A 25,545-nucleotide genomic window follows, 5' to 3' on the forward strand; every position below is an offset into this window, starting at 1 on the left:
ATCGGAGTTGAGAAATCATCACTGGGGAGGACGTCGACGCGCCAACCCCCTTTCCAGTACGTCATCACGTCATCACGTCGCGCTCCGCACTTGACGTAAGGCACGCACTCCGGCTTTGCTGGCGGAGAAGATGGCGGCTCCTGGACCGGGGGAGTATTTCAGCGTCGGGAGCCATGTCTCCTGCCTCACCTGCTTGGGCCAGCGTCTGCAGGGGGAGGTGGTGGCCTTCGACTACCAGTCCAAGATGTTAACCCTGAGTATCCTTTTGTCCAGCCCTGGCCCAGGAGGGACCGGGCGGCGGACGGCTTCCCGGCTCGGCTTCGGCCCGCTTGCCAGGGCCGAGCCGAGGACGTGCCAAATAGTGCGCCCTCGGTCCTCGACACGGATCACTATCTGGCGACGGCAGGCATCATGGCTGTGCGAGGCTAGCTAGCGAGCTAACGCAGGTGTCCCCTTTTCCCCCTTTTTTTCATCTCGCTTTTACTACTATTTACGTTCATTTTGGTGGCTGCTTCTTTATCACACGATAGGCGGGCACACTTCCCGTGCTTCATTGAGCTAGCTCCGCAGCTAGCTGTGTTAGCATGCCATTGCTAGCCTCCATTGCTTCACTAACATATTCCGCCAACAACGTGGCGCCCTTTTCGCCTCATCACTTTTGTCCTGTTTGCGTCGTCCTTACAACTTGTCAAAAGATGGCGGGGTTTATTGTCGCGCCTGGGTTCAGATTGCCCACCAGGGGCCTTGCGTTAGCCGCTAGCTCCACGTCCTGCAAGCCCCCTGAGGGTGTGTTTGTGTGCAGGGCTGCACGCTACTATTGTGCACACAAATGTGCTCAATGACAGCTGACCGCTGCAAATCCTTTGGACTTGTTGCTTTTTTTTTGCATGAAGGGAGAAAAGTCCCAGTGTGTTATAGCATCTTTATGACACACAAACTACAACCAGCATGCATGCAACAATGTGTGTGTCTGCACCTTTTAAAACATTGGGATGCAACTGATATAGGTCTATAATGTATTTATACTTGAGTCACAGGCTCATATAGGTCTATAATGTATTTATACTTTAGTCACAGGCTCATATAGGTCTATAATGTATTGTATTCTTTAGTCACAGGCTCGTTTAGGTGTATAATGTAGTTATACTATTGTTTCAGGCTCATTTAAATGGGTTGTACTTGCATAGCGCTTTTCTACCTTTTTTAAGGAACTCTAAGCGCTTTGACACTATTCACACATTCACACACTGATGGCGGGAGCTGCCATGCACGGCGCTAACCAGGCCCATCAGGAGCAAGGGTGAAGTGTCTTGCTCAAGGACACAACGGACGTGACTAGGATGGTAGAAGGTGGGGATTGAACCAGTAACCCTCAGATTGCTGGCACGGCCACTCTCCCAACTTCGCCACGCCGTCCATTTAGGTCTGTAATGTATTATATACGTTTGTCACAGGCTCATTTAGGTCTATAATGTATTTTATACTTTAGTCACATGCTCATTTAGGTCTATAATGTATTTATACTTTAGTCACAGGCTCATTTAGGTCTATAATGCCTTAGTGTGTGAATGTGAGTGTGAATGTTGTCTTGGCTATCTGTGTTGGCCCTGCGATGAAGTGGCGACTTGTCCAGGGTGTACCCCGCCTTCCGCCCGATTGTAGCTGAGATAGGCTCCAGCGCCCCCCGCGACCCCGAAGAGAATAAGCGGTAGAAAATGGATGGATGGGTGTATTTATACTTTAGTCACAGGCTCATATAGGTCTATAATGTATTTAAACTTTTGTGTCAGGCTCATATAGGTCTACAATGTTTTATATACGTTTGTCACAGGCTCATTTAAGTCTATAATGTATTTTATACGTTTGTTACATGCTTATTAAGGTCTATAATGTATTATATACTTTAGTCACAGGCTCATTTAGGTCTATAATGTATTATGTTTGTCACAGGCTCATTTAGGTCTACAATGTATTTTATACGTTTGTTACATGCTTATTAAGGTCTATAATGTATTATATACTTTAGTCACAGGATCATTTAGGTCTATAATGTATTTTATACTTTAGTCACAGGCTCATTTAGGTCTATTATGTATTTTATACGTTTGTTACATGCTTATTAAGGTCTATAATGTATTATATACTTTAGTCACAGGCTCATTTAGGTCTATAATGTATTGTATACTTTAGTCACAGGCTCATTTAGGTCTATAATGTATTGTATACTTTAGTCACAGGCTCATTTAGGTCTATAAAGTATTGTATACTTTAGTCACAGGCTCATTTAGGTCTATAATGTATTGTATACTTTAGTCACAGGCTCATTTAGGTCTATAATGTATTGTATACTTTAGTCACAGGCTCATTTAGGTCCATAATGTATTGTATACTTTAGTCACAGGCTCATTTAGGTCTATAATGTATTTTATACTTTAGTCACAGGCTCATTTAGGTCTGTAATGTATTGTATACTTTAGTCACAGGCTCATTTAGGTCTATAATGTATTTTGTCACATGCTTAATTAGCGTAGCAATGATTGTCACACACACACACTAGGTGTGGCGAAATTATTCTCTGCATTTGACCCATCACCCTTTGATCACCCCCCGGGAGGTGAGGGGAGCAGTGAGCAGCAGCGGTGGCCGCTCCCGGGAATCATTTTTGGTGATTTAACCCCCAATTCCAACCTTTGATAGGGGCGGTATGGCGTAGTGGGTAGAACGGCCTTGCCCGAAACCTGAGGGTTGCAGGTTCGCTCCCCGCCTCTTGACATCCAAATCGCTGCCGTTGTGTCCTTGGGCAGGACACTTCACCCTTGGCCCCGGTGCCGCTCACACCGGTGAATGAATGATAGGTGGTGGTCGGAGGGGCAAACTGGCAGCCTCACTTCCGTCAGTCTACCCCAGGGCAGCTGTGGCTACAAATGTAGCTTACCACCACCAGGTGTGAATGAATGATGAGTTCCCACTTCTCTGTGAGCGCTTTGAGTATCTAATAATAGAAAAGCGTGATATAAAATCTAATTTATTATTATTATTATTGATGCTGAATGCCAGGCAGGTAATGGCTCCCATTTTTATAGTCTTTGGTATGACTCGGCCGGGGTTTGAACTCACGACCTACTGATCTCAGGGCGGACACTCTAACCACAAGGCCACTGAGTTAGGTCCATAATGTATTTTATACTTTTGTCACAGGCTCATTTAGGTGTATAATGTATTTTATACGTTTGTCACAGGCTCATTTAGGTCTATAATGTATTATAATGTTTGTCACAGGCTCATTTAGGTCTATAATGTATTATATGTTTGTCACAGGCTCATTTAGGTCTATAATGTATTATATATGTTTGTCACAGGCTCATTTAGGTCTATAATGTATTATATATGTTTGTCACAGGCTCATTTAGGTCTATAATGTATTATATGTTTGTCACAGGCTCATTTAGGTCTATAATGTATTATATATGTTTGTCACAGGCTCATTTAGGTCTATAATGTATTATGTTTGTCACAGGCTCATTTAGGTCTATAATGTATTATGTTTGTCACAGGCTCATTTAGGTCTATAATGTATTTTATATGTTTGTCACAGTATCATTTAGGTCTATCATGTATTTTATACGTTTAATACATGCTTATTAAGGTCTATAATGTATTTTATACGTTTGTCAGACTCATTTAGGTCTATAATGTATGTTATGTTTGTCACAGGCTCATTTAGGTCTATAATGTATTTTATACTTGAGTCACAGGTTCATTTAGGTCTATAATGTATTTTATACGTTTGTTACAGACTCATTTAGGTCTATAATGTATTTTTTATGTTTGTCACAGGATCATTTAGGTCTATTATGTATTTTATACTTGAGTCACAGGCTCATTTAGGTCTATAATGTATTTTATACTTGAGTCACAGGCTCATTTAGGTCTATTATGTATTTTATACGTTTGTTACAGACTCATTTAGGTCTATAATGTATTTTATATGTTTGTCACAGACTCATTTAGGTCTATAATGTATTTTATACTTGAGTCACAGGCTCATTTAGGTCTATAATGTATTTTATACTTGAGTCACAGACTCATTTAGGTCTATAATGTATTTTATATGTTTGTCACAGGATCATTTAGGTCGATAATGCATTTAAAAAAAAAAAATCCCCTTCTGCTGTTCCACCACTTTGTGCCCTGGCTCCTTGACTGCGGCCCCCCAGAATGTGCTTCTTCCAGCGGCAAGCCCAACCTCAACGACGTCATCCTGATCAACCTAGGCTATGTTTCAGAAGTGGACATCATCAATGACCGCACTGAGACTCCGCCCCCTCTAGCATCACTGAATGTTAGCAAGGTAAGAGCCTTTGTTTACAGGACGTGTCTCATGGGGGTCCAAACTTTTTCCACTGAAGAATGAAAACATGCGGGGGCCATTTTGATCATGTTCATTTTTAAAACCAACACAATATATAATTATTGTTCTTTTGAACCTCTCCTCACGTTCGGTCCTGAGGACCAAATTTCATTGTTGAAATGACAAATGCTTTGATATTCACATGTTTATTTCTTTTATTTGCATTAGAACTAGGGCTGGGCGATATGGCCTTTTATTAATATCGCGATATTTTTAGGCCATGTCGCGATACACGATATATATCTGGATATTATGCCTTAGCCTTGAATGAACACTTGATGCATATAATCACAGCAGTATGATGATTCTATGTGTCTACATTAAAACATTCTTCTTCATACTTCATTAATATGTGCTCATTTTAAACTTTCATGCAGAGAGGGAAATCACAACTAAAAGTGTATTTATGAAACAGTTATTAAGCAGTGGCACAAACATTCATGTCATTTCAAAACAGAAAGTGCAAGATTGTCAGAGACATTTTAAAACAAGCTGTAAGTAGGGATGATGTTTGATAAGAAATTATCGAGTTCGAGTCTATTATCGAATCCTCTTATCGAACCGATTCCTTATCGATTCTCTTATCGAGTCCATATAGGTTGTTGTATATGGAAAAAAAACGCACAATATTTGGTTTAACAAAAGCTCACTTTTATTATATAAGAAAACAATTTAATCTAATAAATAAATAAATAAATATTGACTGTTACCCCCCTAAAAAAATAAAATAAAATAAATAAATATCGACTGTTGTTACCCAAAGTATATTAAGTGGGATTTTTCAGAAAAACAAATATATACAGTAACACAAAAACAAGCTGTCTCTGTGATCACTATAGGTGTATAAATAATAATATAGTGTTAAATAAAATCAGTCCCTTGGGCACAAAACTGAAAATAATACAGCTCTCCAAAAAGTGCAATTCTGCGGCTATTTGACATAACTGTTTGTTATGATGCTTTGACATTTTTGCACTTTATTTCTTTATTGAAAGAAAATTCTATGAAGAGAAAAGTTGTTTGCAAATGTGGTTACAATGCTAAAAAATGAAAAGTTAAAGCTAAAAAAAGAAATACACTTTATTGAGTTAACATTATTTCTTTATAGGGGGAAAAATGTTATTAGCTAGAGAATATAACAACTACACTACCCAGCATGCAACGAGAGTTACGAGCATGCGCGGTAGCCCCGAAAAGTGTTGCATGTTGCCACGCTGTGAAAGTAAACGTCAAGAACTCAGCCAACACGCCTCGTCTGCATTATTTATAATTAGACAGACAACACATCTACAGTGTGATTTTGTTTTGTTTACAAGGAAAGAAAAACAAAAGTTAAAAAAGTGAGATATGTTGTATATATATGTATGTGCTGCGGTTGTTTCAAGAACGTTGCGACAGCTGCCGTAAAGGAGGTGCGTTGCTAGCCTGGTTGCTATGTTTCCGGTTGCTGGTAAAAGTGTTCGTCATGTGTTTTACCCTGCTCAAATCTCTCAGTAAAGTTATTCGATGGATGATAGCTTTTGTTTTGAACTTTATTACACCTTGGAGCACTTTTTCCCGTCCATTGTTTTCCTGCTTTCGGTATCTGCGTCTAATGATTGAGCTACGTGACGTCAATTCTTGTGATGTCCCACGGAGCATTTCTGGTCGGGACGGGATTCGAATAAAGAATCAACTCTTTTCCTTTACTATAGTGGTCTCGATAACGGGTACCGGTTCTCAAAAAGGGATTAGAGTCCGAGGACTCGGTTCTTTTCTTATCAAACAACCGGGAAAACCGGTTTCGAGTATCATCCCTAGATGAGACTCAAGTGGCAAAGCACATCATCACACTCTTTACAGACAATAAAATGAGGCCTTCAAAGAAAAGAACACCATCCCTACAGTCAAACATGGTGGAGGTTCACTGATGTTTTTGCTGCTTCTGGCACCGGAGGCCTCGACTGTGTGCGTGGCATCATGTAATCTGAGGACTACCAAAGAATTTTGGGGCATAATGTAGGGCCCGGTGTTAGAAAGCTGGGTCTCCATCATAGGTCATGGACAACCACCCAAAGTATACTTACAATTAGTAAAGCAAATAGAACTAGATGTTTCAATCCCTTGGTAAGTAGGAACAATCCTGACGGTAGCAGTCGGTGTGGAGTGGTGAAAGGGAGGGTAAGTATGTCATTGGGGTCTTCGGGTGGGCACCCTGCTTCATCGACGTTTCGTTGATTGAAGCCCACGACGTCTCCAGAGGGCTCAACGGTGTACCTAGCGTCCCAGGTACACCCCCCTCCATGCCACACCCTCCGTTTCCCACTCCTTGCTGTTAGACTTTGGCCTTTTCACCAACGGCTTACGTCCTTGCATGTTTTCCTTTTTGCGTGTACTGGGTATGGTCTTGGACTGGTGGTTCTGCCTGAAGCTTCCCCCTCATCCTGCAGGGTGCTGATGCTCTGCGGACTGTGGGTTTCTTCCTGCCGCTGAGTTTCATCCGACTGAAAAATGGCTTAAGACAAAGTTGGCCATCAATGAATCCAGATTTAAATCCTATAGAACAGGGGTCACCAACCTTTTTGAATCCAAGAGCTACTTCTTGGGTAGTGATTAATGCGAAGGGCTACCAGTTTGATACACACTTCAATAAATTGCCAGAAATAGCCAATTTGCTCAAGTTACCTTTAACTCCATGTTATTATTAATAATTAATGATATTTATCTTTGTGGAAACACTGATCATCTTAATGATTTCTCACAATAAATATATATAGAAACAGATAAATATCAATATGCAACACTTTATTTTTATATTTTCTCTAAGTGCACATTTTTCAAATTGTACATTTTCAAATGATCACTTCTAAGACAGTCTTGTGAAATCACAATATCCCATTTTAACTAGCTAGCCACTAACATTTTTGAACAAATCGTGAATTACTTTGCACCATGTTTGTACAAATAATAGCTCATGTAAAATACAAAAGTCAACTCTCAAATTTTTAAATAAATCATGTCGCACTTTGAACTGGACACCAAATCTGTTATCTGTTTCTTTGTCAGTTAGTGAAGACCTAGGGCCGTACTTATCAAGCTTCTTAGAATTACTCCTAAGAAGTCTGCTAAGAGTTGACTTAAGAGTAAATAAATTCTTCGCTGAAAGCTGCACTTAAAAGGTAGTTATCAAGCGTCTTACTCACACTTTCAGCGAAGTGTAGGACTGAATCTTAAGTGTCACACTCAGAGCTGAATTACGACATTACTATGTGCCGTAAACGGAATTTTAGGTGACGTCATTCCTGTGTCCATAGAAATTATCAATCACGGAAGGGAATCCCTTGTCTAAGAATAAAGAAATATCTTGGAAATATTTAAGTGGACAATGGGAGTGTATATTTTGACAAACTACAAAATAACACGAAACAAACTAGTCCCCGCCGGCACTCACACTACCGCTCCCTCTCTTCTCTCGCCCACACACTCACTGACGTCACTCACCTCACGGCCACACACATACGCTACTGTCATAACATTTTCTTTCCAATTCATTAATTAGGCAACTAATTTGAAACTGGTGTGGGTGGCTCTATATATACTAGCCCACTGCAGCCACATGCAGAAATCAACAAGGAATCGAAAAGTATTAAATCTGTGACAAAAATAATATCCGCTCTGTCTAAACGATACCGTTTGATCAGCTGCTCGTCATCAAAAAAAACCAAAACATTGTTCCGTTCCCTGAACGTTCGCGCACGTCTCTCTCGCCTCAGTGCCATCCCCTGCTGGCAACTCCTAACCACTTAAGACACCTCTGAAGGTCTCTTAAATATCGTGGAGAGTAGGAGTGATTCTTAGACTTAAGAACGTTGATAAAAAGCTTTTATTCTTAAGTTTGAGAGTAGGACTAAATTTCGCAAATTCTCAGGACTTAAGTGTAAAATGGCACTCTAAGAAGCTTGATAAGTACGGCCCCTGGTCCTTACGGGCTACCTGGTGCCCGCGGGCACCGCGTTGGTGACCCCTGCTATAGAACATCCATGGAGAGATCTAAAAACAGCAGTTGGGAGAAGGCGCCCTTCAAATCTGAGAGACCTGAAGCAGTTAGCAAAAGAAGAGTGGTCCGAAATTCCAGTAGCAAAGGTGTAAGAAACTCATTGATGCTTACATTGATTTCACTTATTTTTGTTTTGTTATGTGTGCTACCAAATATTAAGTTGAGGGTGCCAATCATTTTGTCCTGTCCATTTTCGGAGGTCTGTGTAACATAACATCATATTTGCCTTTTTTTGTGTTGTTCTAATATAAACAAAAGAAATAATAATAATTATTATTATTTATTATTATTATTATTATTAGCCTTTATTTAACCAGGTAAAATCCCATTGAGATCAGAGATCTCTTTTCCAAGGGAGACCTGGCCAAGAGGGCAGCAGCAAGGTTACATTAAAAACAGTAAACAAATACATAAAACATCACATTTACGACATTAAAACTTGCTCACATAACACATGTAAAATAAAACAAAAGAAATAAAAATGTGAATATCTAAGCATTTGTCATTGCAACAATTTTCTGGGGGAAGTGCTGCATTATCTGACATAAATGCAGGGGTGACAATATTTTTGGCCCTGACTGTAACTGTTTAGATCAACTTCAGGTCTGTCTGTCAATAAAAAGTTAAAAAATGTTTTATGCACTTTTTTTGTAGCAAAAACACAAAATATGCATAATGAGAATAAGAAAATAATCATTTTAATTCATAATTTTTTTGCGCAAATCCCACTAAAACTCTTGAGGTTTTAATTCCCATTCATAAAAGTATTAAAAATAAGTCGTACTTTTTATTTCTTTAGATCAACTTCAAATCTATCCCTCGATTATAAGTGTTTATTGTTCATGTTTGTTGGTTTCATGCCCTTTTTGGGAAAGAAAACATTGTTTTTTTTATATGGCGAACACACAAAATATGCAATATTTTCCCAAAAAAATATTTCAAAGTGTAATACTTGATGTGAATTGGAGCCTTAAATAGGTCAATAATTCATAACATTGATTTTAATTGGTTATTTTTTGCGCAAGGACAGTTTTAAATCAATAAATAAAAAACAGTATGAATGGTAGCTTTGTGTTATTAGTCAACATTGCAACATTTTCACCTTTTTTGCTATTATTTCACTTTTGTTTTGTATTTTTTTTATAGTATTTTTACAATGTGCTGCGGGTTGCACTTTGGACGCCTGTTTGATGCAACTTGTCACCAAGCATGAAAAAATACTTGTCTGTGCGTCTCTATCAAACACAGTGTTTCCCACACATTCATTTATTTGTGGCGGCCCACCACGAAAGAATTACGTCCGCCACAAAAAAAAATTTTTTTTTTTTTTTTTTTGTCCTGTCCAGCTTCTCAGGCAAATTATATAGTTGATGTAGATGCCCATATAGGCTGTTCAGATTTACTTTACAAAAGAGAAGTGTAGGATACTTCTCTTGTTGCCTTATTTGTATTTGACCACTACTGTTTTCTGTTTTTGTTACTGACTGTGGCAGGACACCTCTGCCTCTGTTTCACTTTATGTTGCTGGTAAATAATATGGTTGTAGTAGTAGGCTAAAGTTCAATTATTTAGTATGCACTAATTAAAAGGGCAGACCTTTAAGAGACATTTTAGCTTTTATATTTTATAAGATATATTTTTTGTAAGAACCACAATAAATAAATATATTTCAGTGAATAACTTATTGTTCAAATCTGTATATAAATATGTACATCAATCAATCAATGTTTATTTATATAGCCCTAAATCACAAGTGTCTACATGAAGTGTTGTAATTATATTGTAAAATGGATGGATGGACGTTTAAAACAAAACTGTTATTATTAATTAGTAAGTATACATTTTTTGAGGTTGTTTTCTCAATATAAAGTGCTTTTTACAAATAAAATCTATTATTATTATAACAGTTCATATGTGAGTGAAGGCAGGTGGCCAAATACTTTTGGCAATATAGTGTATGTCGTCTTACTCTCTGGCAGACCAGGTGCGGATATTGTGCACTTAAATATTTCAGTGCGCTCTAAATGTGTCGTCTTTCGTAGGCTAACCTATGCTAAGCGCTAACCTGCCTCTGTGATGCTAGCTTAGCTTGTTGAAACTCCCACTAAAGAAAAAGATGCTTGCTGGTTTGTAGCCTCGATTGTGTCATACGTGATGTCTAATGTGTGTGTGTGTGTGTGTGTGTGTGTGTGTATGTGTGTCCGCAGCTTGCCAATCGAGCGAGGACAGAAAAGGAGGACAAGCTGTCCCAAGCCTATGCAATCAGTGCTGGGGTGTCTGTGGAGGGCCAGCAGCTATTCCAGACTATTCACAAAACGTAAGCGCGAGAAAACGTCCCGTCTGCTTACTTTTCTTCCCGGCCTTCACGCTGGCTTTGTGTGCGCAGCATCAAAGACTGCAAATGGCAGGAGAAGAACATCATCGTGATGGATGACGTCGTCATCTCGCCGCCTTACCAGGTGGACAACTGCAAAGGCAAAGAGGGAAGCGCTTTAAGTCATGTACGCAAAATAGTGAGTATACCTTTTTATTTAACATCTGGCTGCAGCATCATTTTATATTGACTTTCCAACGTGTTAGCATATTAGCTAGTGCTAACGACGCTAGCGTCGTTGCATTACGATGGCACGTACTACTATTCATTAAATAGTTATGGGACGGTTTAGTAAGTATGACTTGATTTAGTTATATTGTAAAACTTACAAACGTTGCTCGGAGTGATGAGTGAAGAATCCATACGAGTAGAAACGATACGGAGCGGCACTTGTACTTCCGGTTGAAAGCTTTAAAACTGCAGGAAAAACTGTAGCCATTCAGCCAGCGGCGCCTGCAGTGAGTGAACTCGTACAAAAGATGGCGCCATTGTGAAGTGAATTATGTTTATATAGCGCTTTTCTCTCGTGACTCAAAGCGCTTTACATAGTGAAACCCATTATCTAAGTCAGTGTTTTTCAACCACTGTGCCGTGAGATACAGTCTGGTGTGCCATGGGAGATTATGTCATTTCACTTAATTGGATTAAAAATATTTTTTGCAAACCAGTAATTATAATCCGCAAATAATGTGCCGTTGTTGAGTGTCTGTACTGTCTAGAGCTCGGTAGAGTGACCGTGTAATACTCTTCCATATCAGTAGGTGGCAGCAGGTAGCTAATTGCTTTGTAGAACATGGTTTGTCGTGATCACAATATGCAGGCGATAGTGGGAGGCAGTGTGCAGGTAAAAAGGTGTCTAACGCTTAAACCAAAAATAAACAAAAGGCAAGTGCCGCTAAGAAAAGGCATTGAAGCTTAGGGGTGGCTATGCAAAATGAAACTAAAACTGAACTGGCTGCAAAGTAAACAAAAACAGAATGCTGGACGACAGCAAAGACTTACAGCGCGTGGAGCAGACGGCGTCCACAAAGTGCATGCGTACACGACATGACAATCAACAATGTCCCCACAAAGAAGGATAGCGTCCGCACAGCTCAAATAATTTTGATTGCCAAAACAAAGCAGGTGCGGGGGAATAGCGTTCAAGGAAGACATGAAACTGCTACAGGAAAATACCAAAAAAAGAGAAAAAGCCACCAAAATTGGAGCGCAAGACAAGAACTAAAACACGACACTCAAAAAACTCAATAAGTCACAGCGTGTTGTGACAGTACACCTACTTTGAGACAAGAGTTATAGTGAAGCATGGTTGTTATTAGGGATGTCCGATAATGGCTTTTTGCCGATATGCCGATATTGTCCAACTCTTTAATTACCGATACCGATATCAACCGATACCGATATCAACCGATATATACAGTCGTGGAATTAACACATTATTATGCCTAATTTGGACAACCAGGTATGGTGAAGATAAGGCACTTTTTAAAAAAATGAATCAAATAAAATAAGATAAATAAATTAAAAACATTTTCTTGAATAAAAAAGAAAGTAAAACAATATAAAAACAGTTACATAGAAACTAGTAATTAATGAAAATTTGTCAAATTAACTGTTAAAGGTTAGTATTATTAGTGGACCAGCAGCACGCACAATCATGTGTGCTTACGGACTGTATCCCTTGCAGACTGTATTGATATATATTGATATATAATGTAGGAAGCAGAATATTAATAACAGAAAGAAACAACCCTTTTGTGTGAATGAGTGTAAATGGGGGAGGGAGTTTTTTTGGGTTGGTGCACTAATTGTAAGTGTATCTTGTGTTTTTTATGTGGATTTAATAAAAAAAAAAAAAAAAAAAAACCCAGATACTGATAAAAAAAAACAACCAATACCGATAATTTCCGATATTACATTTTAACGCATTTATCGGACGATAATATCGGCAGACCGATATTATCGGACATCTCTAGTTGTTATGGTTTGAATTCATATCCAACAATTACGAAAACGACTTTTTATTGTCAATATCGGCTACTGAGTTACATTTTTCAATGAATTCTGCTGGTTGTGTGTCTTCGGATTTTTTCAATGAAGAAAATGTGCCTTGGCTCAGAAAAGGTTGAAAAACACTGATCTAAGTTCCATTTTTAAACCAGTGTGGGTGGCACTGGGAGCAAGTGGGTGAAGTGTCCTGCCCAAGGACACAACAGCTGTGACTAGGATGGTAGAAGCGGGGATTGAACCTAGAAACCCTCAGGTTGCTGGCGCGACCGCTCTACCAAGCGAGCTACGCTGCCCCATAGCACAAACAATAACACCATTTCGATGTATTTGCATGTGTTTTATGAAAACTGTTTGCAGTATGGCCGTCAACCAAGAAAAATCCATAAATTAGCCACGCCGTTTTATAAGCCGCGGGGCTCAAAGCGTAGGGAAAAAAGTATTGGTTTATAGTCCGCAATTTACGGTAAATACAAATTGAATATAAGTGACGGATCGGTTAGTTCCAGCTGCAATAACACTCCCCCTTTTTCTCCTTATTGTCAACTACTCAGTGGCCTAGTGGGTAGAGTGTCCGTCCTAAAATCGGTAGGTTGTGAGTTCAAACCCCGGCCGAGTCATACCAAAGACTATATAAATGGGAGCCATTACCTCCCTGCTTGGCACTCAGCATCAAGGGTTGGAATTGGGGGTTAAAACACCAAAAAAATGATTGCCGGGCGTGGCCACCGCTGCTGCTCACTGCTCCCCTCACCTCCCAGGGTGTGATCAAGGGTGATTGGTCGAATGCAGAGGATAATGTCGCCACACCTAGTGTGTGTGTGACAATCATTGGTACCGGTACTTTAACTTTAACATCAGCTCGCGACAAAGGAAGCTAACTAGCTAAATGGTCAAAGGGAGTCGCGCTTGCTCGCGCGCTCAACCACGAAGAAGAGCGTTTTGTATTTGCGGTACATTGTCGGAATAAAATGGCCTCAACATTTGAAAAACGGAGCAAACTGTAACGAGAAAAGACGGAAGACTAGCTGAACAGGCTACACTACACACCCTAAACTAGACCTGTTTAACGGAAACGAGGTGGGCGAATTAATGCAAGTATCGACCGTATCGATACCATGTAGTATAGTGTATCAGGATGAGGACCGTATGGAACTAGGGATGTAACGGTAAACGCTATAATGATAAACCCCGCCAAAAATCCCGACGGTTAGTAACATACACATGTTCTAAGCAGTGTTTCCCATAAACTGCCAAGATACCTGTGGCGGTGGGGGCGTGGCTATGGGCGTGTTCACCATGACATCGAGTAATTTGCATAATTTACTACAATGATATTTTCTCTAAAAAGGCTAAAAAAATGTATACTTACTAATTAATAATAACAGTTTTGTTTTAAACGTCCATCCATCCACCCATTTTACGATATAATTACAACACTTTATGTACATATTTATATACAGATTTGAACAGTAAGTTATACACTGAAATATATTTATTAATTGTGGTTCTTACAAAAAATATATCTTATAAAAATATAAAAGCTAAAATGTCTCTTAAAGCTCTGCCCCTTTAATTAGTGCATACTAAATAATTTCACTTTAGCCTACTACTACAACCATATTATTTACCAGCAACATAAAGTGAAACAGAGGCAGAGGTGTCCTGCCACAGTCAGTAACAAATAAACAGAAAACACAAAGCTTCATCAAACATCTGATCCACTGAACAAAGAGCTCCAAAAATCTTGATCCTACACTTCTCTTTTGTAAAGTAAATGTGAACAGCCGATATGGGCATCTACATCAACTATATGATTTGCCTGAGAAGCTGGACAGGACAAAAAAATAAAATAAAAATAATAATGTTTAAAATAATATTTTTTTTTTGTTGCGGCCTTAATTCTTTCGTGGCGGGCCGCCACAAATAAATGAATGTGTGGGAAACACTGCTAAGGGTACGCAGCATGGAGCGCTACTGCCTACTGGCGCTGACGAGACGCGGGGCCGCCATCTTGGAGTGGTGATCCGCTACACTCAGTGCAGTTCATTTGGCAGGAGCAATGAACTGTCAGCGCATTTCATTCATCGTACCTCACTGAATACCACTGATTTTCACCCGCTTTTTTGTCATACGTGTAGCTATGATAAAGGACACATGTTTTATTATTCATAGTTTGCTTAACAGTAATAAAATATTCTTATACAGTATGCTATAAGTGACCAGATCAAAACTGGGAATATAATCCAAGAGAAGGGGGAAAAAAAGGGTCAGCTATTTTTAAGTTGAAGAAACAATGTGATTAGGTTATATATACATGCTACATAAACAATGTATGAATACATTAGATAGCTATATATCTTATAGACTGTATCTCTGTTGCTGCAGCAGCAGAGAGTTTATTCTGTCTTGACACTTTGTATTGATATTTTGAATTACATTCTTCCCTTAAATGATCATGTTTACAGTGATTGTTTTATGTATGTCGCTTTGGATAAAAGCGTCTGCCAGATACTTCAACATAAACATATATAAACACCTGAAAAACAGCTAAAACCACCAATTTGTTTCACTGGATTCAGAATAAAACCAAATCCTGTCTTACCCAACAATGTTAGTATTTGAATATTGTTACTTGAAGACTTATTCCTGGTTACAATTATACTGTTTAGAAAGTATTGTCTTATACTTTGCCTAAAATGAGAATGCATCATAATCAGGGGCGGACTGGTGAATTTTGTTTTAGGTGGGGCTGAAAGTTTGTAAACCAAACCCCTGTAGGGGGCGTCATCCTCCACCAGAAGATTTGTTTGTGATTTTCACATACAAATGAAGCATTCTGGTGCATTCTGACAAAATAATGAAGACAAAATAGAGCATTTCATAGGTTTCTTTTCACAAAATACAACCAATAGTACGTTAATGTTAAATCTTACGTGTGAAAAGTAATCCCCGATTCTTATTCTCAACAGTCCGCTCATTTGAGCAGGAAAACGCTGAACACCATCTTTGTTTTCTACCTGTCAACTGTCAGCTTAGCATCTTTGTTTTCTACCTGTCAACTGTCAGTTTGGGCTGCTCGCCGGCTCCTCATCACCACTTCAAGATGGCGGCCCAATTTCTCGCGTCACAGCAGCCAATGCTCCATCTACTTATAAGATGTCTATGGTTAGTAATACCGTCTAAATCAGGGGTCACCAACGCGGTGCCCGCGGGCACCAGGTAGCCCGTAATTCTAAAAATAGCTCAAATAGCAGCACTTACCAGTGAGCTGCCTCTATTTTTTAAATTGTATTTATTTACTAGCAAGCTGGTCTCGCTTTGCCCGACATTTTTAATTCTAAGAGAGACAAAACTCAAATAGAATTTGAAAATCCAAGAAAATATTTTAAAGACTTGGTCTTCACTTGTTTAAATAAATTCATTATTTTTTTTACTTTGCTTCTTATAACTTTCAGAAAGACAATTTTAGAGAAAAAATACAACCTTAAAAATGATTTTAGGATTTTTAAACACATATACCTTTTTACCTTTTTAAATTCCTTCCTCTTCTTTCCTGACAATTTAAATCAATGTTCAAGTAAATTTATTTTTTTTATTGTAAAGAATAATAAATAAATTTTAATTTAATTCTTCATTTTAGCTTCTGTTTTTTCGACAAAGAATATTTGTGAAATATTTCTTCAAATTTATTATGATTAAAATTCAAAAAAATTATTCTGGCAAATCCAGAAAATCTGTAGAATCAAATTTGAATCTTATTTCAAAGTCTTTTGAATTTCTTTTAAAATTTTTGTTCTGGAAAATCTAGAAGAAATAATGATTTGTCTTTGTTAGAAATATAGCTTGGTCCAATTTGTTATATATTCTAACAAAGTGTAGATTGGATTTTAACCTATTTAAAACATGTCATCAAAATTCTAAAATGAATCTTAATCAGGAAAAATGACTAATGATGTTCCATAAATTCTTTTTTAAATTTTTTCAAAAAGATTCGAATTAGGTAGTTTTTCTCTTCTTTTTTTCGGTTGAATTTTGAGTTTTAAAGAGTCGAAATTGAAGATAAACTATGTTTCAAATTTAATTGTCATTTTTTTCGTGTTTTCTCCTCTTTTAAACCGTTCAATTAAGTGTAAATATCATTAATTGTTAATAATAACATAGAGTTAAAGGTAAATTGAGCAAATTGGCTATTTCTGGCAATTTATTTAAGTGTGTATCAAACTGGTAGCCCTTCGCATTAATCACTACCCAAGAAGTAGCTCTTGGTTTCAAAAAGGTTGGTGACCCCTGGTCTAAATTTTTGACTGACGAAAAACCGTCATTTATTCATTCGTTTTAGGCAACACTGCTTACTTCATGGAAACAACGTCACAGCAGCGCTGGTGCATGCGCACTAGCGTCGTTTATAATAACATGGCGGAAAACAACTATATGGACTTTGCTACGGAGAGCGCTTAGTTTAACTTCATTTTCCCTCGCTTAATTTCCGTGGAGTCTCGGCGTGTGTTCAGGAGCGCACTGATGTTTTTAGATGGAGACATGTGTGGACAATAATGGAGACGGACTCATTTGTCTCCCACTAAACGTACACAGTGAAGGAGAAAACTATTTGATGTTGCTTTTATTTCCTCAATACAGCGTCCTGCTGTGACTGAGAGGTAAAGGAGCCATGTGTAATAATCTGGCCAGAAATGGTACTGCAATCACGGTCAAAATTTTGTAGTCCCCTCCCCCTCTCCCTGACTGAGGTTGCCAGATACGCAGCCGAATCCAGCTGGATGGACTGGTCTACTCCAAGGAACTTCAAACTTCCGCTGCCTCTTACTCGGAGTTGAGGTGCTGTGACCATATTAGCTGAATAGACAAGTTTTGTCAATAACAAATCTCTGACCAACACATTTCACACAGAAATGTGGCTATTTTCAGGAAGAAGTAAGTCATGCCTGCGTACAATATCACAACAATGATATGGTTATTGTCAGTACTATCAGAAAACAAAGACTACAACCAACGCGAGCAAGGGTTATACTGGTGAAAATAAGTAGAGCATGCTTAGCAGCCTAATGTACGCCCAAAACTAAATAGGAGACATTTTACCAAGGTATGCCTATATATAGGCTGCTGTTTTAAACCTTTCAGAGTGCCATATAACTTGGTACGTGTAGTCCACAATATGCAAAAACCAATGAGGAATTATTTGAACATGTGATTTGGCTGTCTCCATACCTTTCACATTGCCATGATGACTAATGTTGGAACCATTTCCTCAGCATATTGAGAAGGAAATAGGCACTGACACTACCCGTATACACATAGCTTTTAATTGGACTAAATGTACTTTGCCCCGGCAGTTGGATGACTCATCCACATACAGGTTAACTGGCAGATACAAAAACCAAAAGCAGTGAAGTTGTCACGTTGTGTAAAGGGTAAATAAAAAGAGAATACAGTGATTTGCAAATCCTTTTCAACTTGTATTCAATTGAATAGACTGCAAAGACGAGATATTTCATGTTCACACTGAGAAACTTTGCAAATAATCCTGGATTTAGAATTTAATGGCAGTAACACATTGCAAAAAAGTTGTCAGAGGGGCATTTTTACCACTGTATTACATGGCCTTTCCTTTTAACAACACTCAGTAAAGGTTTGGGAAGTGAGGAGACACATTTTTGAAGTGGAATTCTTTCCCATTCTTGCTTGATGTACAGCTTAAGTTGTTCAACAGTCTCCCTTCTCATATTTTAGCCTTCACACATGTTCAATGTCTGGACTACAGGCAGGCCAGTCTAGTACCCGCACTCTTTTACTATGAATGATGGCATTGTCTTGCTGAAATAAGCAGGGGCGTCCATGGTAACGTTGCTTGGATGGCAACATATGTTGCTCCAAAAGCCGTATGTACCTTTCAGCATTAATGGTGCCTTCACAGATGTGTAAGTTACCCATGCCTTGGGCACTAATACACCCCCATACCATCACACATGCTGCCTTTTACACTTTGCACCTAGAACAATCCGGATGGTTCTTTTCCTCTTTGTTCCAGAGGACATGACATCCGTAGTTTCCAAAAACAATTTGAAATGTGGACTCGTCAGACCACAAAACACTTCTACACTTTGCATCAGTCCATCTGAGATGAGCTCAGGCCCAGCAAAGCGTTTCTGGGTGTTGTTGATGAATGGATTTTGCTTTGCATAGTAGAGTTTCAACTTGCACTTACAGATGTAGCGACCAACTGTAGTTACCGACAGTGGTTTTCTGAAGTGTTCCTGAGCCCATGTGGTGATATCCTTTACACACTGATGTGGCAATTTGATGCAGTACTGCCTGAGGGATCCAAGGTGCGTAATATCATGGCTTACGTGCAGTGATTTCTCCAGATTCTCTGAACCTTTTGATGATATCACGGAGCGTAGATGGCGAAATCCCTAAATTCCTTGCAATAGCTGGTTGAGAAATGTTGTTCTTAAACAATTTGCTCAGGCATTTGTTGACAAAGTGGTGACCCTCGACCCCGTCCTTGTTTGTGAACGACTGAGCATTTCACGGAAGCGGCTTTTATACCCAATCATGGCACCCACCTGTTCCCAATTAGCCTGTTCACCTGTGGGATCTTCCAAATAAGTCTCTGATGAGCATTCCTCAACTTTCTCACTCTTTTTTGCCACTTGTGCCAGCTTTTTTGAAACATGTTGCAGGCATCCAATTCCATATGAGCTAATATTTGCAAAAAATAACAACGTTTCTCAGTGTGAACATGAAATATCTTGTCTTTGCAGTCTATTCAATTGAATATAAGTTGAAAAGGATTTGTTGTATTCTCTTTATTTACCATTTACACAACGTGACAACTTCACTGCTTTTGGCTTTTGTATTATATATATGTCCACGTGTCATTGACCGGGCTAGCATGCTAACATTGGTTGCAGGAACATACTAGCTTTGTTAGACAACATCATAGACTGTATTGGACAATATACCAAATGTCACTTTCCAAGTAATAAGAAAAGATAAATGCCTGACTTACCTATCAAGGAGGAAATGAGCAAGTTTGGCGTCAGATGACAGAATATTCTCCGCCTTCAATGGTCTTCTCCATCTTTCAACGGCATCAAATCCTGGTTTTGTTCCTGGCTTTGTCATGAATAAGTAGACCATGGTAACTTTCAGATGGACTAAGGTCTGACGTGTTTAGTAACTTTACCCGTGGCAGTAGCCAGACCAAGATGGCGGCGAGTAACTGGCAACCTGGATGTTACACTCGCAGACTTTCTAATTGGTCAAACGGTGGAGGGCGGGCCATCGAAATCAAAACAACAATATTTCGGGGCTGTAAATATAACTTTGAAATGAGCATGAACTACTGTTATCACTTCTAGAGGTATTAGAAAAGAAGATGATTTATTAATGTAATTTGACATCATTTAATGATGACTTGACATGAAATTATTACATATGGCTCCTTTTAATGAGGTGAAGAAACATGCAGCTGGCGATGTCGACAACTTGTTTATATAGTCTTTACTTTGTTTACTGGGATGTTCACTCCTTTATTTGACTCTATCGTGTTCAAATAACATGAATACTAGCTCATCGAACTGAATGCAGGCTGTGAAGATTGTGTATTCGATGTGAGAGGTGTCGCTCTTTCTTTTTGTTGGCCAAACTGTTGTAGGGAACCTCTTGGGAGGCTTTGTTGGAAAAAAACAAAGCTTGTTTATTAGACTTCATCTTCATTCGCCAAACTCCTTTGTGTTTATTTTTATATCAAAAAGTAAACAGTTGTTTTTTTTACATGTTTTTTTCATGGTGTTATTTTTAAACCATTCATGTGACACATCACGTTGTTGTTGTGTTATTGTGTATAGTTAATTCCTATACGACATATTTCTGCTCAAACTTTTAATGGATCTTTCCCGATACATCATCTACATCAGGGGTCACCAACCTTTTTGAAAGCAAGAGCTACTTCTTGGGTAGTGATTAATGCGAAGGGCTACCAGTTTGATACACACTTAAATAAATTGCCAGAAATAGCCAATTTGCTCAATTTACCTTTAACTCTGTTATTATTAACAATTAATGATATTTACACTTAATTGAACGGTTTAAAAGAGGAGAAAACACAGAAAAAAATGACAATTAAATTTTGAACCATAGTTTATCTTCAATTTCGACTCTTTAAAATTCAAAATTCAACCGAAAAAAAGAAGAGAAAAACTAGCTAATTCGAATCTTTTTGAAAAAAAAAAAATAATAATTTATGGAACATCATTAGTAATTTTTCCTGATTAAGATTAATTTTAGAATTTTGATGGCATGTTTTAAATAGGTTAAAATCCAATATGCACTTTGTTAGAATATATAAAAAATTGGTCCAAGCTATATTTCTAACAAAGACAAATCATTATTTGTTCTAGATTTTCCAGAACAAATTTTTAAAAAGAAATTCAAAAGACTTTGAAATAAGATTTAAATTTGATTCTACAGATTTTCTAGATTTGCCAGAATATTTTTTTTTGAATTTTAATCATAATAAGTTTGAAGAAATATTTCACAAATATTCTTCGTCGAAAAAACAGAAGCCAAAATGAAGAATTAAATTAAAATGTATTTATTATTCTTTACAATAAAAAAAATAAATTGACTTGAACATTGATTTAAATTGTCAGGAAAGAAGAGGAAGGAATTTAAAAGCTAAAAAGGTTTTGTTTTTTTTAAATCCTAAAATCATTATTAAGGTTGTATTTTATCTCTAAAATTGTCTTTCTGAAAGTTATGAGAAGCAAAGTAAAAAAATTAATGAATTTCTTTAAACAAGTGAAGACCAAGTCTTTAAAATATTTTCTTGGATTTTCAAATTCTATTTGAATTTTGTCTCTCTTAGAATTAAAAATGTCGGGCAAAGCGAGACCAGCTTGCTAGTAAATAAATAAAATTTAAAAGATCGAGGCAGCTCACTGGTAAGTGCTGCTATTTGAGCTATTTTTAGAACAGGCCAGCGGGCTACTCATCTGGTCCTTACGGGCTACCTGGTGCCCGTGGGCACCACGTTGGTGACCCCTGATCTACATCTACATATACATAAATAAATAATTTAAAAAACTTGACAAGTTGATATTAAATAATAAAAACATAAAGAATTTGTCTTTGGATAAATGGATGTTTATCTATAGTCTTTTTATTAGACATAAAAATGACTCTTCTTTACCTAACGATCACTAATCATCATTTACATTTTGAAAACAATAATCTTAATGATTACTTTGGCCATAATTGGCAGCCTTGATCTCATACATGAACACTATTTGTATCTATATGGACAACAAGTGCAGTTACGTCTTATGGCCACCAGGTGCCATCTTTCAACATTCTTACATTGGTTTTTATTAGGGATGTCCGATAATGGCTTTTTGCCGATATCCGATATTCCGATATTGTCCAACTCTTTAATTACCGATACCGATATCAACCGATATATGCAGTCGTGGAATTAACACATTACTATGCCTAATTTGGACAACCGTGTATGGTGAAGATAAGGTACTTATTAAAAAAAATAATAAAATAAGATAACTAAATTAAAAACATTTTCTTGAATACAAAAGAAAGTAAAACAATATAAAAACAGTTACATAGAAACTAGTAATTAATGAAAATGAGTAAAATTAACTGTTAAAGGTTAGTACTATTAGTGGAGCAGCAGCACGCACAATCATGTGTGCTTACGGACTGTATCCCTTGCAGACTGTATTGATATATATTGATATATAATGTAGGAACCAGAATATTGATAACAGAAATAAATGGGGGAGGGAGGTTTTTTGGGTTGGTGCACAAATTGTAAGTGTATCTTGTGTTTTTTATGTTGATTTAATTAAAAAAAAAAAAAAAAAAGATACAGATAATATAAAAAACGATACCGATAATTTCCGATATTATATTTTAACGCATTTATCGGCCGATATCGGCAGGCCGATATTATCGGACATCCCTAGTTTTTATTTTTGAATCTCTTATGTCCATAAAGTGCTATCTTGCACAATGTTCACATTTATTTGAGTCATTTATTTTATTACTCTGTTTATTATGCTTTTGTTGCTTTCAAATGCACATTTCATTTTTTACCAGAGGTCCATGAAGGTGTTTTTATCTGCAATTAATTATTAATTAATTAATTAATTATTAATTAATATCTTAGTTAAAATATTTAAGTATAAATTTTTTTTTTCAATTTTGAGCACGTTTAAAAATAGGGCGATAATAATAATAATAACCACGATAAGAAATGACATCCCTGTATGGAACAAAAGAAAATAAATAGTAGGAAATAATGTTGTGTTTTTGTCTGATTGCACTTAAAGATCTGAAAAGTTTTTAAGTATCGTCATTGGTATGAAAAATTCTGGCTTGTAGCTACTTGATATCGGATCGGTACACGAATTTGTATCGCCCAGGGACGTTAGAAAAGGGTTCATCAAGTGAAATAAGTCTTGAGAAGAATGGTAAGTATGACAACCACTCACCTATTTATTATTATTATTATTATTAACTGTCTGCAATGGATGTCTTTAAGTTGAAGTAATTCTTTATTTTGGGTGACACCTAATTAATGAAGTAAAGCTCATGACACAGTCAGTTGAATGATGTGGACACGTTACTTACTGGATACTTTGTATGTGTAAGTATTTTGCAACTCTCGATGATTTGATGCGTGTTGATATTGTCAACGATTATTACGTGCAATTGTGTGCTTAACTGTCGCGTAGCCGCCGGCTCCCAGTAGGCATGTTTACCTTTTTGTGTTTGACGACTAAAGTCCCGCCCCCCTCCACCCCCCCCCCCGCTCAGGTGGAGAAACATTTTCGAGACGTGGAAAGCCAGAAGACGGTGCAGCGTTCACAAGCACAGCAAACACAGAAGGACTCCACTTTATCTTCTTGAGGCCGCTCCATCGGGGGAGGGGCGGGCGGGAAGAGGCCACGCCGGCGCTCCCCCTCCCCCCCCGTCGCCGCCGCCGGGTCGGCGATTCCTCTGCGACTGAGTCTGCGAGGGCGGAGCGCCGAGGTTCCTGGTTCATGAAGAGCAAAAACACCATTTAACGAAAAAGACAAAAAAAGCGAAAGAGAGGAAAGATGAAATCTTAAATTAGACTTTATAAAGAATAATTTAAACATGAAACATGAAGCCACCATAGTTTCCTTAACTAACGTGCCCCGCCCCTCCTCCTCGCTTCCTTCCTTCCTTCCTTCATTCCTTCCTTCCTTCCTCTCCGCCTTCAGTTCCATTTCAAAAAGAGAAAAACTAGCGCAGTCAGAAAGGCTTGTTAGCTTTATTTTCTGTCTTTTTTTGTTTTTTGTTTGTTTCTTTCCCTTTTTTTGTTGCCGTGTCCACGTTCTACTGTCTGTATTTTCTGTATTTTAAACACAAATGTGACTTGAAATGCCACACTTTAAAAAAAAAAAGACATTTTCTAAAATAAAAGTAACAAAAATTCTGACTGTAAACTTCAAGCACTTTTTGAAAGGCCCCCCAAAATGGTAAAGAAAAAAAAAAAATGTCACTTTCAAAACAAATCAAACATTTTATTTGATTTTTTATAAAAAAAATGTTTTCGAAGAAAACCGTTTTTATTTTTTTAACACAAAATATGCTATATTTCCTGAAACCATTTCTAAAAATAGATATATGTAAAGTAGTTGGAGACTTAAGTAGGTCAAAAATTAATAATGTTGCTTTTAATTCATTATTTTTTAAACAATGACTGTTTAAAAAAAAAAAAAAAAGATTTAAAAAGCCCCCCAAAATGGTAAAAATATATTTTTTTCACTTTCAAAACAAACCTATTGATCTTCACTTTTTAATTTTTTTTTAATTAAAAAAAAAAAATCCGAAGTAAACCGTTTTTATTTTTTAAAACCAAAAAAGTTATATTTCCTGAAGTAGTTGGAGACTTAAAGTAGGTCAAAAATTAAATAATGTTGCTTTTAATTCATTATTTTTTGAACAATGACTGTTTAAAAAAAAAAAAAAAAAAAGATTTAAAAAGCACCCAAAATGGTAAAAAAAAAAAAATTCACTTTCAAAACAAACCTTTTGATCTTCACTTTTTTATTTGTTTTTAATTAAAGAAATTCCGAAGTAAAACGTTTTTATTTTTTAAAAACAAAAAAGGTATATTTCCTGAAACCATTTCTCAAAATAGATAGATGTAAAGTAGTTGGAGACTTAAGTAGGTCAAAAATTAAATAATGTTGCTTTTAATTCATTATTTTTTGAACAATGACTGTTTAAAAAAAAGAATTCAAAGGCCCCCCAAAATGGTAAAAATATTTTTTTTCCACTTTCAAAAATCTATTGATCAACTTCACTTTTTTTTTTATTTTTTATAAAAAGTTTTCAAAGAAAACCGTTTTTTATTTTTTAAACACAAAATATGCTATATTTCCTGAAACCATTTCTAAAAATAGATAGATGTAAAGTAGTTGGAGACTTAAGTAGGTCAAAAATTAATAATGTTGCTTTTAATTCAATATTTTTTAAACAATGACTGTTTAAAAAAAAAAAAAGATTTAAAAAGCCCCCCAAAATGGTAAAAATATATTTTTTCACTTTCAAAACAAACCTACTGATCATCTTCACTTTTTTTTTTTTTTTAATTAAAAAAATTCCGAAGTAAACCGTTTTTATATTTTAAAAACAAAAAAGTTA

At 37.2% G+C, this 25,545-nt stretch overlaps 1 protein-coding gene across 1 annotated transcript; it reads left to right on the plus strand.

Moving 5' to 3' along the window:
• Positions 1–92: 92 nt before the first annotated feature.
• Positions 93–24,385, plus strand: LOC133656292 (protein LSM12 homolog A). The gene is made up of 5 exons (XM_062057299.1): positions 93–257; positions 4,218–4,351; positions 10,655–10,764; positions 10,834–10,960; positions 23,686–24,385. The coding sequence occupies exons 1-5, from the start codon at positions 131–133 to the stop codon at positions 23,776–23,778; spliced, it is 591 nt and encodes a 196-aa protein (XP_061913283.1). The 5' UTR covers positions 93–130; the 3' UTR covers positions 23,779–24,385.
• Positions 24,386–25,545: the final 1,160 nt, after the last annotated feature.

Source organism: Entelurus aequoreus, linkage group LG08, assembly GCF_033978785.1.
Source record: "Entelurus aequoreus isolate RoL-2023_Sb linkage group LG08, RoL_Eaeq_v1.1, whole genome shotgun sequence".
Lineage (NCBI taxonomy): Eukaryota > Metazoa > Chordata > Actinopteri > Syngnathiformes > Syngnathidae > Entelurus > Entelurus aequoreus.